This window comes from Canis lupus, chromosome 7 (assembly GCF_011100685.1).
Source record: "Canis lupus familiaris isolate Mischka breed German Shepherd chromosome 7, alternate assembly UU_Cfam_GSD_1.0, whole genome shotgun sequence".
NCBI classification, from domain to species: Eukaryota; Metazoa; Chordata; class Mammalia; order Carnivora; family Canidae; genus Canis; species Canis lupus.
Window position 1 is genome coordinate 75,670,470 of NC_049228.1, and position 18,925 is coordinate 75,689,394.

General features: G+C 41.2%; 1 protein-coding gene and 1 long non-coding RNA gene across 2 annotated transcripts; one reads left to right on the plus strand and one right to left on the minus strand.

Moving 5' to 3' along the window:
• The first annotated feature begins 119 nt into the window (after positions 1-119).
• On the plus strand, positions 120-2,554 carry LOC102152025. Its single transcript, XR_005362682.1, has 2 exons — positions 120-331; positions 1,833-2,554. It is a non-coding gene; the product is annotated as an uncharacterized LOC102152025 (long non-coding RNA).
• Positions 2,555-11,723: 9,169 nt separating this feature from the next.
• On the minus strand, positions 11,724-12,662 carry LOC100685772 (alpha- and gamma-adaptin-binding protein p34-like). The gene has a single exon (XM_038541820.1). The coding sequence runs from the start codon at positions 12,660-12,662 to the stop codon at positions 11,724-11,726; it is 939 nt and encodes a 312-aa protein (XP_038397748.1).
• Between the last annotated feature and the right edge of the window lie 6,263 nt (positions 12,663-18,925).

The window sequence follows — 18,925 nt, forward strand, 5'->3', positions numbered from 1 at the left end:
GCACGCACGTCGTCGGCGATCCGAGGCCCGGCGGAGGCCGCGGGGCCCACCCTCCGGGGGCAGGAAGCGCCGCCTCCCCGCGCGCCGGGGCCCTGGCGCAGCGGCGGCGGACAAAGCGCGGGGTCCTGCCGCCAGGCGGCCGACGGACACGCTCATCCCGGCGCCGCCCGCCCCCGGGCCTGCCCGTCGAGCGCTGACCCAGCGGGAAGAGCTCCAGCGAGGGCGCGCGCGGGCCTGGGTTCGGATCCCCGTCCTGCCGTTTTCTTGGGGGGTAGCCCGTGTGCCGGTGGAGGGGGAGCCTGCGCCAGGATTACCGCGGCCGGCGACGAGCGTGAGCAACCCAGCAGGGCACTTGCTACCTGGGACGTGGTGCCCCGGGAACAGCCCTACGATTAGCTCCCCCCACCCTTTTTTAAAAAAATTATTTTTTTAAATTATTGATTAAATTTGTAATTTATAATTAAATTTAATTTTAATTAATTAAATTAAAAAAATTTTAAGTTATTAATTTAAAAATTAAATTATTTATTTATTCATGAGAGACAGAGAAAGAGAGAAAGAGGCAGAGACGCAGGCAGAGGGAGAAGCAGGCTCCTTGCAGGGAGCCCGACGTGGGACTCGATCCCGGCCCTGGGCACTAAACCGCTGAGCCACCCGGGCTGCCCGCTTTTTTTTTTTTTTTTTTTTTTTCACTTTAAATAGTTTCGCTAGCACTTCATGTGCACGACTGAAATCACTATTACAGATTTTATTATCGCCGCTTTTTTTTTTTCTTTTTTAACATGTATTAAGGGATTAGCTCAAGTGCAAAGTGGAGGCTGAACCCAAGTTTTCTGACTCCCATTCCACACGGTCCTATCTCCGAGACTCTAATCTATTCCAGCTCCACCTACGGGCCTCAAAAATGGTAATCTCCCAAAGTGGAGAACAAAACACCCAATCGTTTGAAGGATACCACATTGGCTGGCCTGGTGTCTTGGAGAGAGGAAATTCTGAATTATCAGCTTGTCCCTTTCTGCATTGCGGTCCTCACGGAGGACACTATGCAGTTGACCCTTGAGCGACATGGGTTTGAACTGTGTGTAGGTTTAAAAAAATAAATATATTGGAAAAATTGGGGGAGATTTGCAACGATTTAAAAATGCTCAACAGGACAGCCCGGGTGGCTCGGCGGTTTGGCGCCGCCTTCAGCCCAGAACCTGATCCTGGAGACCCGGGATTGAGTCCCACGTCGGGCTTCCTGCATGGAGCCTGCTTCTCCCTCTGCCTGTGTCTATGCTTCTCTCTCTCTCTCTGTATCTCAGATAAATAAATAAATAAACAAGTAAATAATAAATAATAATAAATAAGTATCTTTAAAAAAAAAAGCTCAAACAGCGTAGCCTAGAAATTTTGGAAAAACTTAAGTATTATTGTAAGGATGCAGTATATAATACATACTATATACAAATCAACTAAGTTATTGGTAAGGCTTCCAGTCAACAATAGGCTATAAAGTTTGGGGGAGTCAAAAGTTTTACATAGACTTTTGACTGCAAGGGGTTGGGCACCTTATCCCACTGTATGGGCATTTAATGCTGTTGAAAATCAGACTTAAGGATCGGATCAATCCTCTGAAATTCATAATGCTGTGTAATAAAGTGGGTTCCACATAGGTATTCCAAAAACTTCCCTCTCAGATATTAGAAGGTAGAACAGATTGTATACATTATGTATTACATTTCCAAAAGCAATAAAAATAAGAATAGAATCTATTACTCCAGATGTGTGTCTAATTTTCTCAAAAGTAGAATACAGGCCAAACTCATTATATTTTTTTCTTTCCATTGCAGAATGCCCTTATGTGAATTCAGCTGATGCTAAACCGTCAAAATGACAGAAATCCTTAATGGCAATTGGAAATTCACAAACTATTAACAGAATCCAGTCCCAGTTGACTCAGTCCATGAGAGTTCGGCCCTGCTTGCGGGTATTTGTCTTGACCACCTACCATTTTAGCAAAAAAAGAGGGGGAGAAGATTTGGCTCTTTGCACTAACTGCTGCTCTACAAATAACACAAAATCTACAGGCTTCCAACTCTACTTCAGCCACTGGAGATACAAAGATGACAAAAACTATCTGGACAATCTACCCAGAAGTCAGATTTATAAATCTCAGTGATGGTAGTAAAATAGAGATGATGTACCAGATTGCTAGCCTGGGATACAGAAAGATGAAGGAACTCTGCCTTTGGTAGCTGGGCCTCAGTAAACTTTCTCTCACCCCTCTCTGGGAAGGCAGCAAAAGAGGAGGGTCTATGTAATTTTTGTACATGTTCTTCAAGAACTATGCACTTGTTATCCTACCTGCTTTACGTGTTACTACAGGTCCTTTTAGGCAGTATGATTTTTAGCCATTTTGATGAGGGTTTCCCTACTCATAGTTCAGCATAACTACATGTTTTTTACATTTGATTTCTTTTCTCTACTCCTTCTGTAAAGATACATGGTTTTTAAACCAGCACTTATAAAACTCACTCTGTTCCCTCCTTATGAAAAATGGTATTTAAACAAAGAATAGCCATCATTTTTCTATATGCCCTTACCCCAATTTCATTTATCATGTAGCCTGTGGATTCTAGAAGTTAAGTGGTGAAAGCACCACACAAAGTGTAAAGTCTGAACCTGCTTTGCCACTGAAATCTGTAAAATAGAGGGAATGTCACAGGTCAATTTTTCTCAAAGATTTTACTTATTTATATTTTTAGATTTATGTATTTATTTATTCATGAGACACACAGAAAGAGAGGCAGAGACATAGGGAGAGGGAGAAGCAGGTTCCATGCAGGGAGCCCAGTGTAGAACTCGATCCCAGGTCTCCAGGACCACATCCTGGGCCAAAGGCAGGCTTACCCGCTGAGCCATCCAGGCGTCCCACTTACTTACTTACTTACTTACTTATTATTTATTCATGAGAGACACAGAGAGAGAGGCAGAGACATAGGCAGAGGGAGAAGCAGGCTCCATGCAGGGAGGCCGATGTGGGACTTGATCCCTGGTCTCCAGGATCACATCCTGGGCCAAAGGCAGGCGCCCAACCGCTTAGCCACCCAGGTGTCCCCACTTATTTATTTTTTAAGTAATCTCTACACCTGACACGGGGCTCAAACTCACAATCTCGAGATCAAAAGCCACATCTTCTACCAACTGAGCTAGCCAGCACCCCACAAGTCAATTTTTTAAAATTATTGAGTATGTGGCTATGAAAGCCTGAATTTTTCAGAACAAGTCCTCTTTCAAGTGAAAACTTCCATTAGTTGCCAAGGAGCCTTGGAAATCAATGTGTTTGGCTCTTCAAACACAATAAATATCATGAGGAAAATATTACCAGAAAAAGAAACCTACCTGGCACTGCTTGATGCTATTAATTCCTGTATTGGTAATTGAACTGTTTACTTTTTTCTTCAGAATGTTCATTCCTGAAGGTGAAAAGATATAAAAGGCAGATCTTTTAGTTATTGTTTTGAATAATAAAAGATGAACCAGTCTGAAAATGGAGAAATACTTATATGAGAAAGTGCTTTTTAAACACATTTTTAAATTCATTTTTATTTATCTCTCTGTTTTCTAAGAGCCAGGTTGATGAAATGTCCCTCAAAGATTGCCATTGTCAAGTAAAAACAACATTTTCTCTTTTTTCTTTTTTAATTAATGGCTACAATCTCTTACTGAAAGCCTCCATTACCTATTTTGGTAAATTGTAAAAAGGTAAATATTTGTGTAAAATATTTATCTTTTTGTTCCCTTGCCTCTTCCAGGTCCCTTTAAGTTCTATGTCAAGGCGACATTCCAAAATGTGAAATCTTAGCCTTTCCCAGGTCTTTCATAGTTTGGTTGTTTTTCAACGACATTGGATCTCTTTTTACTCACATCAGCTAAACATCCATTTTGTCAGACCATCTGAGAAAAGAAAGACAGAATGGCAGAGAAAGTAGCTGCAGAACTGAGCCCCATCTGAGTCAGCCCTATTCAGGCCATTCTTTCTCTACTTCTAAGAGTTGAAGGTTGCCCGTGGAATGCAGCAGAACATAAGCTCTGTCCTGTGGTCAGCCACCACTGCAAGTTTTAGCACAGGCTTGTTCTGAACAGAATAGAGCATCCTGTTAGAACCACCATTGTAAACCCAGTATAAAAGAAAATAAACCCTCTTTCTTATCCACTATGTGAAGTGCTCTCCTGTTCTCCACATTAGTAGAGCCAAAAGGATTTTCCACGGAGATACAGTTATTCCAGCCGAGGTACAGCATCCTGTACAATTTGTTTCACAAGGTTTAACTTTATTGTAAATACTAAGATGTGAGAATGGCAAGCAAGAAGTGTATTAAAATAGCAGTATTAATGTGTGCCTTTCTCTTAAAATGCAGAAAATGTTAGCTGCAGTTCAAAGCAATGTTCAAGAGCCTACCCCACAAGAGTATGTGCTGAGGAAATGTTTATTATTCTAAATCTGGATGGATGAGTCAGGATGAACCAGGAAAATACCATAGGTAAACCGCATATTGAAACCCAGATAAACTCAGCGAATAAACCATACCTTGAGTCTTTTTTTTTTTTTTAAGATTTTATTTTTATTCATGAGAGACACAGAGAGGCAGAGACATAGGCAGAGGTGGAAACAGGCTCTCTGCAGGGAGGGGAGCGGGACTGATGTGGGACTCGATCCCAGGACTCCGGGATCACAACCTGAGCCAAAGGCAGATGCTCAACCACTGAGGCACCCAGGTGCCCCTCATACATTGATTCCAAGGTCACTTCACAGGAATGTTGCCTTGTGGTTCTATGGTGGCTCTCTGGTTCAGAAGAAATTGCTTCCATTCTCATTTCACTTCTGGGTAACTCTTTGTAACCAATTGCTTGTGTTCCTGGTCTTTACTTCACTTGATGAAAAAATAAAACATTTTAAAAAGAATTAACACGACGACGCAATACAATTCGTACACAAGATAGCTAATACATTTTAAAACTGTTTAATTTGAAATAATTACAGACTTATAGGAAATTGCAAAAAAAAAAAAAAAAAAAAAAAAACGTGCAAGGAGGTCCTGTGTACCCGCCACCTCATTCCCCTCAATGGTAATATAGTGCATTTGGCAACTATATTTTTTAGTTATATGTGTGAGGTATCCTGCTGAATGCTTTTATGTACTTCCTGCTTTAACCCGTAAAACAACTGTGAAGTAGATACTGGTATTACCATTTCTTTAAAAATATTTTATTTATTTATTTGAAGGGGGGAGAGGAGCTTAGTAGGGGCAGAGGTTAGCGGGGGGAGGGAAAGGGCAGAGGGAGAAACTGGCTCCCTGCTCAGCAGGGCGGGGACAAGGGGCTCTATCCCAGGCCCCCCCGGAGCCCCCAGCCCCCTGAGCTGAAGGTGGACACCACTTAAATGATGGACCCCCCAGGCGCCCCTTATATTACCATTTTTAAAATAAGGAAAACCAAAGCTCAAAGAGGTTAAATAATTTGTCAGAAGTCAGATCACAAGTAGGGGAATTGAAATTCAAACATTGGAATCCTCATTCTAATAGCATTCGTATATCATCATGTTCACGACTTTTCCATCAAAACTGTTCCTCAGCCAATTTCTCTGGCATCGGGAGAGCCTCTGTCCTTTTACGTGTAAGCTCTTGCCAACTAGGCCTTCACTATTCCCTGCTGATTTAACCACTGAAACATTTAAGATCACCTTTTCAACTCTTTTCTCACAAAGCATCCTGACCAGAGTATTTACCACTTCAAACCACACTAGCAACTTTCTAACCAGTCTTTTTCAGTTCACTCTGGCCAAGAATGCAAAAACTATCTTTCTAATATTTTGCTTGTACTAATTCCGTGAAAATCCCAAACATGTGCCTTAATAGCATCTTTTCAGTAACTAGACTTAGTGTGGCAAACAGTTTGCAGTGTGTACAAGTGTCTCATCACTGTGTTGCACACCTGAAACTGATACAATATTGTATGCCAGTTACTTCAATTAAATATATATATGTGTGTATATATACACACACATATATATAAAGACTATAAGTATATATAAATAGTCTTTCCACCAAATGCCCTTTGCTTCATTAGCTGTCATTTACCACCACCTAACACTTGTTTCAAGCCAAGTTATCCTGGGTTAAGACAATCTTGAACTCAGATGCCAATTCTTTGCTCCTTCAAACTATGTTCCTAGTGTTTTTGTTTGTTTGTTTGTTTTTATTGTTGTTGCTACTGGGGGGAGTTGAGGAGGGAGAAATTCTACCTCTTTGTGACATATATTCTTTTTTATTTTTCCAGTTATAAAAATAATGTATAGGGGTGCCTGGGTGGCTCAATTGGTTGTGCATCCAACTCTTGGTTTCGGTTCCAGTTGTGTTCTTGGGGTCACAGGATCAAGCTCTGTGTTAGGCTCTGCGCTGGGCATGGAGCCTGCTTGGGATTCTCTCTCTCCCCCACCCACACACACACTCTCTCTAAAATACACAAATGTTTTTAAAAAATACATGTATAAAAATCCAAAACAGTATAAAGAAAAAATAAGAATTGCCAAAAATCTCCCAATTCACCTATTATACTACAAAACATTAGTTTATGTTTAGCTCCTTTTTTTAAGCTTTCAAGGTCCCACATAAAAAAATTTTAATACTTTTATTGAGATATAAATCATATTCTATAGAAGTGATCCATTTAAAGTGTACAGTTCAATGGTTTTGAAACTATTTCATAGAGTTGTACCACCATCATCACATCTAGTTTGAGAATACTTCATCATCCTCAAAAGAAACGTACTCAATAGTCACTCCCCATTACCACCCCCACAAACCTTGGGCCTAGAAAATCACTAATCTCTGCCTGGATGGATTTGCCTGTTCTGGATGTACTATATAAATGGGTTCATAAAATATGTGGCCTTTTGTGACTGGCTTCTTTCACTCAGCATAATATTTTCAAGTTGCATCTATCAGTATTTCATTCCTTTTTATGGATGAATAATACCTTATTATGTAGGTAAACATTTTATTTATCCACTCATTAGTTGTAGACATTTGGGTGCTTTCTATTTTTTGGCTATTGTGAATAATGCCACTATACACATTTACATGCAAGTTTTTGTATAGATTCATGCTTTCTGTTCACTTGGTTATATACCTAGTATTGAGATTGCTGGATCCCATGGTAACTATATCTTTAGCATTTTGAGGAATTGCCAACTGTTGTCCAAGGCAGCCACACCATTTTATATTCCTATCAGTAATGTATAGGGGTTCCAATTTCTCCACATTCTCCTACATAAAGTGTGCCTCTTCCAAAGTAAAGCTGTCATTATTCATAAATGGTCTGATTGTATCTGCAGAAAATACAAGAATACACAAATAAATTATTAAGAAGTAAGTTTAGTAAAGTCACTAGACACAATGTCAATTCTATATGTCAGTATTCAATAATTGTACATAGATCTAAAAATATAATACCATTTATAATATAATACCATTTATAATATCATTTAAAAAGTCAAATCCTAGAGGCACCTAGGTGGCTCAGTCAGTTAAGTGTCTGCTTTCGGCTTCGGTCATGATCTTGGGGTCCTGGGATCAAGACCCATGTTGGGCTCCCTACTCTGAGGAGTGCCTGCTTCTCCTTCTGCTTGTTCTCTCTCTCTCTCTCTCTCTCTCTTTCTCTCTTATGCATGCTCTTTCTCTTTCAAATAAATAAATAAAATCTTAAAAAAAAAGTCAAATCCTAGAAATAAATCTAATGAAAGATATGCAGGACCATTACATAGAGAACTAGAAAGACATTATTGAGCAAAATTTATTAAATTCTTAAGTAAAATGTAAGGCTACATCAAGGCCATGGATTAGAAAACTCAATTTTGTAAAGATGTCAATTGCATCAGATTCGATTCATTCTCAATAAAAATCTGAGCAATTTGTGTGTGTGTGTGTGTGTGTGTGTGTGTATTCACAGTCTGATTTGAAATGTCTATGTGGAGGGCAGCCCGGGTGGCTCAGCAGTTTAGCGCTGCCTTCAGCCCAGGGCATGATCCTGGAGTCCTGGGATCGAGTCCCACATCAGGCTCCCTGCATGGAGCCTGCTTCTCCCTCTGCCTGTGTCTCTGCCTCTCTCTGTGTGTGTCTCTCATGAATACATAAATAAATAAAGTCTTAAAAAAAGATTAAAAAAAAAAAGAAATGTCTATGTGGAAATGCAAAAGGCCAAGACAAAAATAGCCAATAATTTTGAAGGACAATGAACAAATGAGATGAATATCCTTTACTGAATGTCCAGATATATATTAAAGCTACAAAAATTAAGAGTGTGTGGTAATGGATTGGACATAACAAATACACCAATAAAGAGTCCAGAAGACAGACTCACACGTGTATGAATTGCCTGATAACAGCAGCAGCAATCTAAAGTAGTAAGAGAAAGACACTGTAGAGTTGTAATGGAAAGCTAGGTCAACTGGAGTGTCATGTGAGGGGAAAAAAAAAAAGAAACTTGATCCCTACCTCACTCCATACATAAAAATCAATTCCAGAGGGGTTGTGATACAAATATGAAATGCAAAACAATAAAGCTTCAAAATATCTTCTTGAAGAATATCTTGACCTTGGGGTAAGGGTTGACTTCTTAAACAGACATAACACTGGCCATGCATAAATTGGCCGTAGATAATAGTCCATAAATTGGACTATCTTAGAAGTTCTGTCATCCTAAGACACTATTAGGAGAGGGAAAACACATGCTATAAAGTGGAAGATAATATAAATACAAAGATATACAAAGAACTACACAAATCAATAAGAAAAGGACAGTCAATAGGAAAACGGGCAATAGACAGGGACATCATAAAGAGCATATCCACATGGCTAAGAAACATATGCAAAGGTGCTTACTATAATTTTTCATCAAGGAAATATAAATTAAAACTATGATGAGATACTATAATACACCTACCAGAATAGCGGAGAGCTTGAAATACCAAATATTGTTGAGGATGTGGAGTCTCTTATTTTATTGTTGATGATATAACAAACTATCACTAATTTAGGGACTTAAAGCAACTCAAATATATTCTCTTACAGTTCTGTGGGTCTGAAGTCTGAAGTCTGACACAAGTCTCACTGGGATATATCAATGCTTTAGCAGGGCCGTTTTCTTTTCCAGAGGATTTACAGGGAAATTCGTTTCCTTGCTTCTTCTAGTTTCTAGAGACCTCCATATTTCTTGGCTTGTGTGTCCTTCCTTCATCTTCATAGCCAGCAGCATTACCTGTCTATGACCATCCCCTCCATGGTCACATCTCCTCTGACTTTCTTTCCCTCTCTTCCACATTTTAGGACTCATGCGATAACATTGGGCCCACCTGTATAATCCAGAGTAATCCCTCTCTGTCAAGATCCTTAGTTTAATCATAACTGTAAAGTCCCTTCTGCTATGTAAAGTAATATATTCACAGGTTCTGGGAAGTAGGACAATGGATACCTTTACAGGGGTACCATTATTCCACCACATAGTGACACAACTTTCATACAATATTCTTGGAGATTTGGTTCAACCACTTTAGAAAATAGTTCGCAATATTTACTAATGCCAAACACACACAGAACCTATGATCCAGCAATTTCACTCCAAAAGATATGTACACATTATGTACACCATTATTTGTAAAAATTCCCAATTTAGAAAATATCTAAGTGTCCATCAGCATTCAGGATGGATAGGCAAAGTTGTGGTATATTCATATCATGAAAATACTATACAGCAACAAAAATGAATGAGCAAGTGTCATCTATTGTAAAATGAGTGACTCACACAGATGTAAAATTGATAGAAGCCAGAGAATGAAGCATACATTCCATATGATTCCATCTGTTTAAGATTTAAAAACAGGCAAAACTAGTCTTTGGTGTTTGAAGTCAGTTTATTTATTTTTTTTACTTTATAAATAAATCATATTTTAATCACCTGGCTTTGTTCAATCCACAAAAATCACACTCACAGCTTTTTCTAGTCTGTCTTTCCTAACCATGTGACCTGATGATTTTTTGGAACCCTTCATGTTTTGAGAAGAACATTCTGCCTTTCATTTTGCAATCCCAGAGCCAACTTCCCTTATATTCTTAATAAATAGCTAATGTCACCTCAAAGAAACAATGATGGGATGGTGTTCAACTACCGTCTCAAAGACCTTCACAATAGTTAAAAGAGGGGAAAAAAGAAAAGGAAGAGGGAAAAAAAGAGTCACCAAGCAAGGTAACTGCTAAAGTTGCCTGTGATGATGGCTCTTCCTGAGTGCTCCAATCACTGAAACCTTCCCTCCTGGTGGCTGCCCTGGTCCAGAACCTGAGACATTCCAGTCTTCCAGCCATTCTTTCTGAAGTGCTTAGAAGGCGGTGCACAGAGCGGCATCTGAAACTTGGTTCTGCTGGTAATCGAAGGAGTTCACAGTCCATGGTAGGCCAGGATTAGTTCTTAGCCAGCACCATCCAGTCAGTCTAGAGCCATGGGGCACCAGTCTAGAACCGGGGCAGTGACCACCACGGTGAAGGTTAATGGCATGCATTACCAAGTATCTACAAACACAGAAATAGGGATTTTTATTTGCTCTCTTTCCTCCCTTCCTTTGGAAACGTTCCCTCTGGCAATCAGTTCCCCTCAGGCTGCCCCTGCCTCGTCCCCCCAGCCCTGGAAGTAGCATAGGTCCTCAGAGCTTCACTGCCTAGCCCTTCACATCCTTTCCTGGCTCACCCACACTGCAGTATGGCTGTTTTGGCAGTGATCTGTTTGGCTCTCAGAGACAAAGAGGGGGAAAACTGCCCTGTTTTGAGGGTATAAAGTGTGATGGCAAAGCTCTGACATCTCAAGAGTTCTAAGGAAGAACAGTTTCTTCTTGGTGCGACTAATGCAAAAGCCTCCGGTTCCGATTACATGCTGCTTCAATGGCCCAGAACAGGGAATTCCTGAAGTTCCCTTCTCTCTCTTAAACAAAAATCCCTACCTGTGCCCCCACAACAGCAATCCAGCAAGGTAGATGGGTTTGTTTTATCTCTATAGCAGAGGAGGACACCTTTGCCTCCTCTATCATCGTCAAAAAATTCATACTTGTTTCTCAACAGCTTCTAGTGTGAGCTGAGACCCTCTATTTCAGATGAAATGTCCAGAGGCATTTTTCAGCTGGAGACTAACCTGAGGTCCACTGACTCTGGCCCCACCTCGACTACAGCACAAATCCTATCAGCAGCTGCTCCCTTTCTGCAATCGAAAGCACCGAAGCTCAGAGCAGCAAGCTCCCTGAAAGCAGAAAATCCAGAAGCCCGAGGAAAGGTAGCACCAGCTCCTGATCTGCAGTAATCGAGTGTAACTGCAGAAGACATTACATAAAAGGCAGACCTGGAATGGTGTGGTGGCCTTCTCTTTCAACTTGGGCAAATCACACAGGCCGCTGAGCCTCATTTCACTCCTATTCCTGGAAAAGATGTATTTGAAAAACTCTCACTCCTTGTTGTCCTTGTACTCCTCACTCTCTTAAAATATACCAAGGGAGAAAAGCCCTACTATCCCCTACTAAAAACTAAAAGTAAGGGGGCCCCAGAACTAAGTCAGGTGGCCAACATGATGATGGGAAGTTCAGCAAAATAGAACTGGGTGGAGCAGGGAAGTATCTCAGGCAGTCAGACCCTAGCATGAATCATTTAGTGTTCATCAGATGAAAGACCTTCAATTTCATCTCTGTCTCCCCCAACTGCCACCCAGAAGGCTTCGGCCACCTTTCCTGCATGCAGCTTTCTTTGCTCATGAGGGAGCATCGCACCCTTGTCTTTCATTTCCTTTAACTTTGTGAAGAGTCTTTCAAAATTCTCCAAATCTCCTCCACCAGTAGTAAGCCTGGCTAATTCTTGAATATCCAGATCTAACATGGGATCCACGATGCTATCAGCCTGAGCGTCTGTTGTGTTAGATGCACCACCCCGATGCTCCAAGAGGGGTTCAGTCCTAGCAGGTGCTGGCAAATGGGGCTGCTCTGAATGATACGTCTCTGCTGACCCAGTGCTATGGTTTGCTCCAGCCAATGAGCTAAGAGGGCTAAAGCCTTGGTTCCTGTCATTCTTCATCGCTACATTGGACCACACGTATGCATTCAAGGCTTGAACGATTCTCTTTATGCCTGTAGATTCTGGGAGGTCATCCTCCTCCTCAGGCAACTCGTCTGGACTGAGTGCTACCAATTCAAAGCCATGTTTGATACACCATTCTTGAGCTTTTTGCCGGTTTACACCATTTCCACACACTCTGTCACAGACCAAGATCATGACTACAGGTAACCATGCTTCTGCCAGCAGAAGCCATGAAGAAACACTATCAAGACCAGATTTTTGTGTGCTGTCAAAGTAAACCACAAATGCTTGGACAGACTCCATGACTTCTGCAGTGATTAGAAATTTGTTTGGCACCACACATAGATTGGTACCTGCTGAATAGTATTTACTATCAATGGTCCAGGGATAAAACCTCATGGCATCATCGGCAGTCACTTCCACAATAAGATCCTCTGCTCTGAGGTTATCCTGGACCAGCTGGTGTCCAGAGAAGGTGGAGGAGCAGCTGGTGACAAGCACACAGGGGGCAGCCATCGCTCTAGAAGTCAGTTTAGAGATAATGGGGAGGGGTCTGGGGGGGATGAGTGGATAAAATTAAAAGGATTTGAGCAGGGCTTCTGGGTGTGGGAAACGTTCCATTTCTTAACCTGAGTGAAGGCTGCAGATAGATGTGTGAACTCCCTAATAATTTTTCATGCTTTATGTTACGATTTGGGTTTTTTTTTTTTTTTTTCTGTTTGGATGTTTTATAAAGAAAATGTATCCTTAACTCAATTTGATTATTTAGTAACTATTTTGTCTTTTCAACCTGTTCTTCCATGAGCAAGGTAAACTTTTCTTTTCTCCAGGCTAATTAAAGAAACCATCACACCTCCTTGGTTTTATTCCTCTATCTGTTCTCTTTTACTTCTCATTTCTTCCCTTCCCTGCTGTCTTTAGCCCTGTGTCCCTCAGCTGCCCTGTTGGATGCTCAGCCTCTCCCTGCACCTGCTTGCCCCTTGGGCGTTAAGCGCGGGTCAAAGTCCCCAGGCCTGGGCCTGGAGAGAACAGGGCATCTTACACTCCTCGTGGGATCCCTTCATGTTTGCAGGACTCGCACACCCCCACCCCCGGGGCGTGGGGGTGTCAGCAGGGCTCCAGCTTAGATCCTGCTCTGCAGCTCCATGTCTGTGGATCTTGAGCAATTGCTTCACCTCTTTCTATTTGGTTCCCAAGTTTGTGAAAAGGCAAACTTTTTTATAAGATAGAAGTGCCTTTTTCATGGATCACTGTGAGGCCTGGATGGGTGAGTACCCGTGAGGTGCTTAGAGCGGCTGCCACACGGTGAGAACTCAGTAAGTAAACTCAACAGAGAGTCTATTAAATAGTCACCATTATGAGCATCTGAAATTACTGAGGTAAGGAGTAACGTTAGTAGATCTAGCTGAGTTCCAATAAGCTTTGCCTCTGATTGCTTTCTTTTTTAACTATCATTGCTCTTCAGAAAATGGAAATGACAGCCCCCCAAATTTAATGGCACTTAGGCCTGGGATCCCCACGCTCACAGAGCTCTCATTTCTATCTTTCAGCTGTTTTAGAGATAAATAATGCATAACTCAGGGATGCAATGGCATTCGACTACAGCCTTGGGGCTCAGCCCAACTCTGCTATTTAACTTTGACTTTGCTTTCAGCCTCTGGAAGGCTAAACGGCCCAGTGCTTCCGGAGCAACTTTTCGAGAATCCCTGAGATACTGCTTCTCAGTGATCAAGTATATGCACAGATTCCCAAGCATCTGATCAGTGTGACAGTGATACTAATGGCAATAACCGTGGCCTGGACTTGTTATTATCTGAAGATACCCTCTCAAATATAATTAAGCATTCTAAATATAACTTGGAGGAAAATCTCCTTACGTACTTCCTGTGTTGAAATTCCGCCAATGAAAAGTGCTCCATAAATTTATAATTGCCAGAGTAAATGCTGCAATATTCATGAATATTGTGAAATCTTTAAATGAGAGTGTTTTAGATAGTTAATTTTAGAAAGAACATTATATATTTTTGGAGCCAAAAAATCTCATAAAAATTTAATTACTGAGGCGCCTGGAGGCTCAGTCGGTTAAGTGTCTGCCTTGGGCTCAGGTCATGATACATGATTGAACAACCCCACGTCAGGCTCTCTGCTCAGCGGGAAGCCTGCTTCTCTCACTCTGCCTGCTGCTCCCCCTGTTTGTGCTCTCTCTCTATCAAATAAATAAGCCAAATCTTAAAAAAAAGTTTAATTACTAACATAAGGTAATAGGATAGATAGTGATTATATCATGATTCCAATCTTTTCAGAATTGTTTGTTGTCCTTGCAATTCTATCACTAATCAAAATAATCTGTAACAACTGCATTTGATTTAGGTTACAAATATTCTCTTTAGGCCAAGAGGCTTGTTAAAAAAAGTTCTATTTGAAAATTCTTTATATCTCATGAGAGTGGTATTAAAATCATAATGTCAACTTGGCCATCTCAATTCCGCAAAGAAAAGTAATTCCAAAACAGCATACAATAAATCCACGACAAGCTATCTTTAATCCAAATAGGTACAGTGAAGTGTGTCAATAGTAGGAAGAAAAGAAATATTAGAGGGGCACCTGAGTGGCTCAGTCATTTTGAGTGACTGACTTGGTTTCAGCTCATGTCATGATCTCAGGGTCCTGAGATTGAGCCCTGTGATGGGCTCCAAGGTCATCCAGGAGTCTGCTTGACACATCCTCTTTCCCTTTCTGCCTGTCCCCCAGCCCACATGTGTGCTCTCTCTTTCTCTCTCTAAAATAAATAAAATCTTAAGAAAAAAAGAAAATTAGAGAAAAGCTAGGTATCTCAAATACATTTTGTTCCTTCGAATAAACTTAAAAATAGATGCTGTAAGACCACTTAGAAGAAAACCATTCTTTATAGATTTGAGCCAATAGAAACTAAACATTAAAATATAAAGCTTGCTGGGGTACCTGGGGGGCACAGTTGGTTAAGCACCTTACTCTTGGATTTGGCTCGGGTCCTGATCCCAGTGTTGTGAGATCGAGCCTCCCCGGGGCTCTGCGCACTCAGTGGGGAGGTGGGGGTGGAGTCTGCTTATACTTCTCTCTCCCTCTGCCCCTCCCACATGTGCTTTCTCTCTCTCAGATAAATAAATCTTTAAAAAAATATGAAGCTTGCCAGATGTTTACTGTGGTCTGTCAACTATTTTTTGGTAACTGAAGATAAAGGATATTTTTGAGATTTTCCTAGGTGCACAGTTCCTTTGATAAAAGTCAGTCCTGAAAACCCAATTATGTTCTGTCATTCATAAAAGATTAATGCCATTTGTTCAATGTGCTGGTGACAGTTTAGTCACGTGAATGTGTGGCAAAGCACCTGCAAATGTGATCTCACAGATGACAGCATTGATAAATTTTGTTCCTTCACCATAACGTCAAACTTTAAAATATTGGTTACTAAAATATTTAAGGGTCAAATTATAATCCTAATTAAATTTTTGATAACATACCACTTATTTTAATACTTCAGAGGTTTAATCTGTGATGATGACATTTAGCTTCTGCTTCAGCTTAGAGTGAATTTGGAGCTCTCCCAGCTTTGGCTGGATATGGTTTTTAAGATTTGGTTGTTTGGTGTTTTGCCATGAAAACTATTCAGTGCACTGCTCAAATGTAGGTAATGAGTAAGTTCAACTTGCCTATGGTTTCTTTATATTTTTTATATTTTTCCTCAATGTGTCCCAAATCAATATGGGTTGACAAGGGACACTGGCCTGTAATAAGATGAAAGTATTTTTATATATATTAAAGAATTATAAGAAATGAGTTCCCCTGAATTCCAGTAAAAATTATTTATATATTTTGTGGGCAAAGGACTTGGATATTTTCCCCAAAAAGATACAAATGGCCAATAAGTACACAAAAGGGTGCCCATTATCACAATTATTAGGAAAATACAAGTCAAAACTACATGATGTATCACTCCATACCCATTAGAATGGCTATTATTTAAAAAAAGAAAAAGAAAAAATAACAAGCATTGGCAAGGATGTGGAGAAACTAGAACCTTCATGCATTTCTGGCAAGAACATACAATGGTGCAGCTGCTATGGAAAACAGTATGGTGGTTCCTTGAGAAATTCAACATCGAATTAGCATATGATCCAGCAATTCTGGGTATGAAGAAATGAAAGCTGGGACTCAAACAGATATTTGTACAACTATATTCATGGTAGCATTATTCACATTAGCCAAAAAGTAAAAGCAACCCAAGTGTCTGCTGATGGATAAATGAACAAACAAAATGTGGTAAACACACACACGTACGCATGCACACATATCCTCCATACACAATGAAATATTATTCAGCCTTAAAAAGTACATTCTGACACATGCTACAACATGATGAAACTTGAGGACATTATTTTAAGTGAAATAAACCAGTCACAAAGGACAGCTGCTGTATGATTCTACTTATGTGAGGCAGAAAATAGAATGCAGGTTGCCAGGGCTTGAGGGGGAGCAGGGAATGGGGAGTAAGCATTTCATGGGTAGAGAGTTTTAGTTTGATGGTTGCACAACAATGTGAATCTACTTAATCCCAATGAATTGTATACTTAAAATGGTATATTTTAGGTTACATATATTGTATCACAATAAAAAATCATTTTATATTTTAGATATTTCTGTGTTATACATGCTTATTTGACTACAACGGGCAGGGTGAGGATGAGGTTTTCCTGAGAAGTAAATGGGGAAAAGAACATTGATCAAGATGCTTTGACTTTGCAGATAAAGCATTTTCCTAGTGCACCAGGAGGATATAATAGAAAAAGGCATTTCTTTGAAAGATCTGATGTCCCCACTAGTCAGTGGACCAGGGTCCACAATTGGGAGCCAAGCTGGGACAAATACACTACTTTACATGGTCCAGGATTAGGAATCTTGGGGTGGGAGGTGGGGGATACACACCAGAGCTTTGAAGGAAGTCCTAAGGTGAAGAACTGGGCACGTGTCAAGTCCAAGTGGACCTTGATTGTATCAAGGGGAGAGGGAGGTAAGTCCAGAACTGGATGAGATATGAAAAAGTGAGAGCTAATACGCCTGACCATGTCTGTGGTGTATGTCACGGTACTGCTTGACTTTTTTCATAATTCTAGAAATGAGGAAGATATTGAGATCAATTTTTGGAATGCAACTGGGGTGCTGTGAGTAAAAGGGACCTCATCAACTATTTACATGGTTAGACATGTCAGACAGGTCGTTTCTTATTACCCATAGTCCTGTATTCAAATGCAGGCCATCTTAGTGATGGTTAGAGACGCTGATAGTTGATCCAACTGAAAAAGCGTGTGGGGCACCTAACAGCTGCTAGTGTGTAATGGTTATATGCCATCAGCACAGTTAAGGAGCAGTCCTGGCCTCAAGGCTGTATGGATGCCATCACATGGAAGAAGCCAGTCTCCCAAGCTCTGCTTGAAGCTTCTCTGCTACTCGACTTCCCTGGTTTTCATTCCTTCAGCTTATAGCTGGAGTCTTCTTCCCCTACTTACCTCTCTGGATGGATGACTCTCCAGATGGCTAGTCTCCATGGCTTTGCAAGTCAGCTCCTAAGGATGCTGTATCTCAGGTCTGTGCAGCCTCTGGACTCAGACTCTGAAACATCCTACGCCAATCCAGACCAGCACGGTTAGGACACCACTTATCCTTCTAGGGCAAGACTTAGCGTCATTTTTCTTGTCAAATAGCACCAGTGCTCACTGGAGATGCTGATGGACAAATAAAGCTTCCCTTTCATCTCAATTTATTCTCAGGAGATCCTGCTTCTGATGGAGGCAGATGTCCAAGAACTCAGCCTACTACATAAGTCTTATTCATTCACTCAGAAAAATATTTACTCAGTGCCTTCCATATGCTTCAGTGTTCTGTAAGAACAGGACAGGGTTCTGTAAGAAAAGCATGTTCAAGGAGCCCACAGTCCAGGGACAATAAAGAGTAAAACAGTCGGAATGAAATGTGTTGAGTGCTTTGATGGGAGATGGCAGAGGGTGCTCTGGGAACAGTCAGGATGACTCTGAAGAGGCTGGACACAGTACTGGGTCAGAGGTCCTAAGTGAGGCATGCTCTATGGGCAGCACCTGCAGCAGTGTTCCAACAGAGTGCTCCTTTGTGAATGCTGGTCACCCACAGGAATCAGTTTGCTCTGGTCTCCCCTCCATGGCTTGCCTGAGCCATTTGTAGGCGGTGACATTTATGACCTTCATGCACCAAAGATGAAGTGACCTGGTCCATTCCTATCTATTTATTGGCACCCAGAATCTTGCCTGTAGCTCCTCACCTTCTGTGAGCATGTCCTAGGTCAGCTCAAACATAGTCTCTGGAGACCAGTGAGCCTAGTATTGGACACTGTGGCCTGTAGCCTTCTCATGGGACTCTCCTGAAAATCCAAGCAATTATACCTCAAACAGCCATCGATGAGGCAAGGACTGTGATTGCCCCCATTTTACAGAGGAGGAAAGTTAATCTGAGAGACCGAGTATGGCCTGCCTCTGGTCTTGTCGCTGTGCTATCCACGTCCTAGAGCACAGCTGGTATTGGTCACCCTCCCAGGAGAGCATTGCCTAGTTGCATAAGCCAGTACCACATCTTGCTGCCTCTCCCAACGAACAAAACACTGAAAATACCAACTTCTCAGGTTCCCCCTGAGAAGATTACAAGCTTGGAGAGCAACAGAAAGCTGTAGTTATACCAAAGTGATGCAGTTTCTCAGAGTCACATTTCTGAACAGA

What these genes read in the sequence shown, in the direction of transcription:
- LOC100685772 (XM_038541820.1), bottom strand. Translation starts at nt 12,662, where the DNA reads ATGGCTGCCCCCTGTGTGCTTGTCACCAGCTGCTCCTCCACCTTCTCT.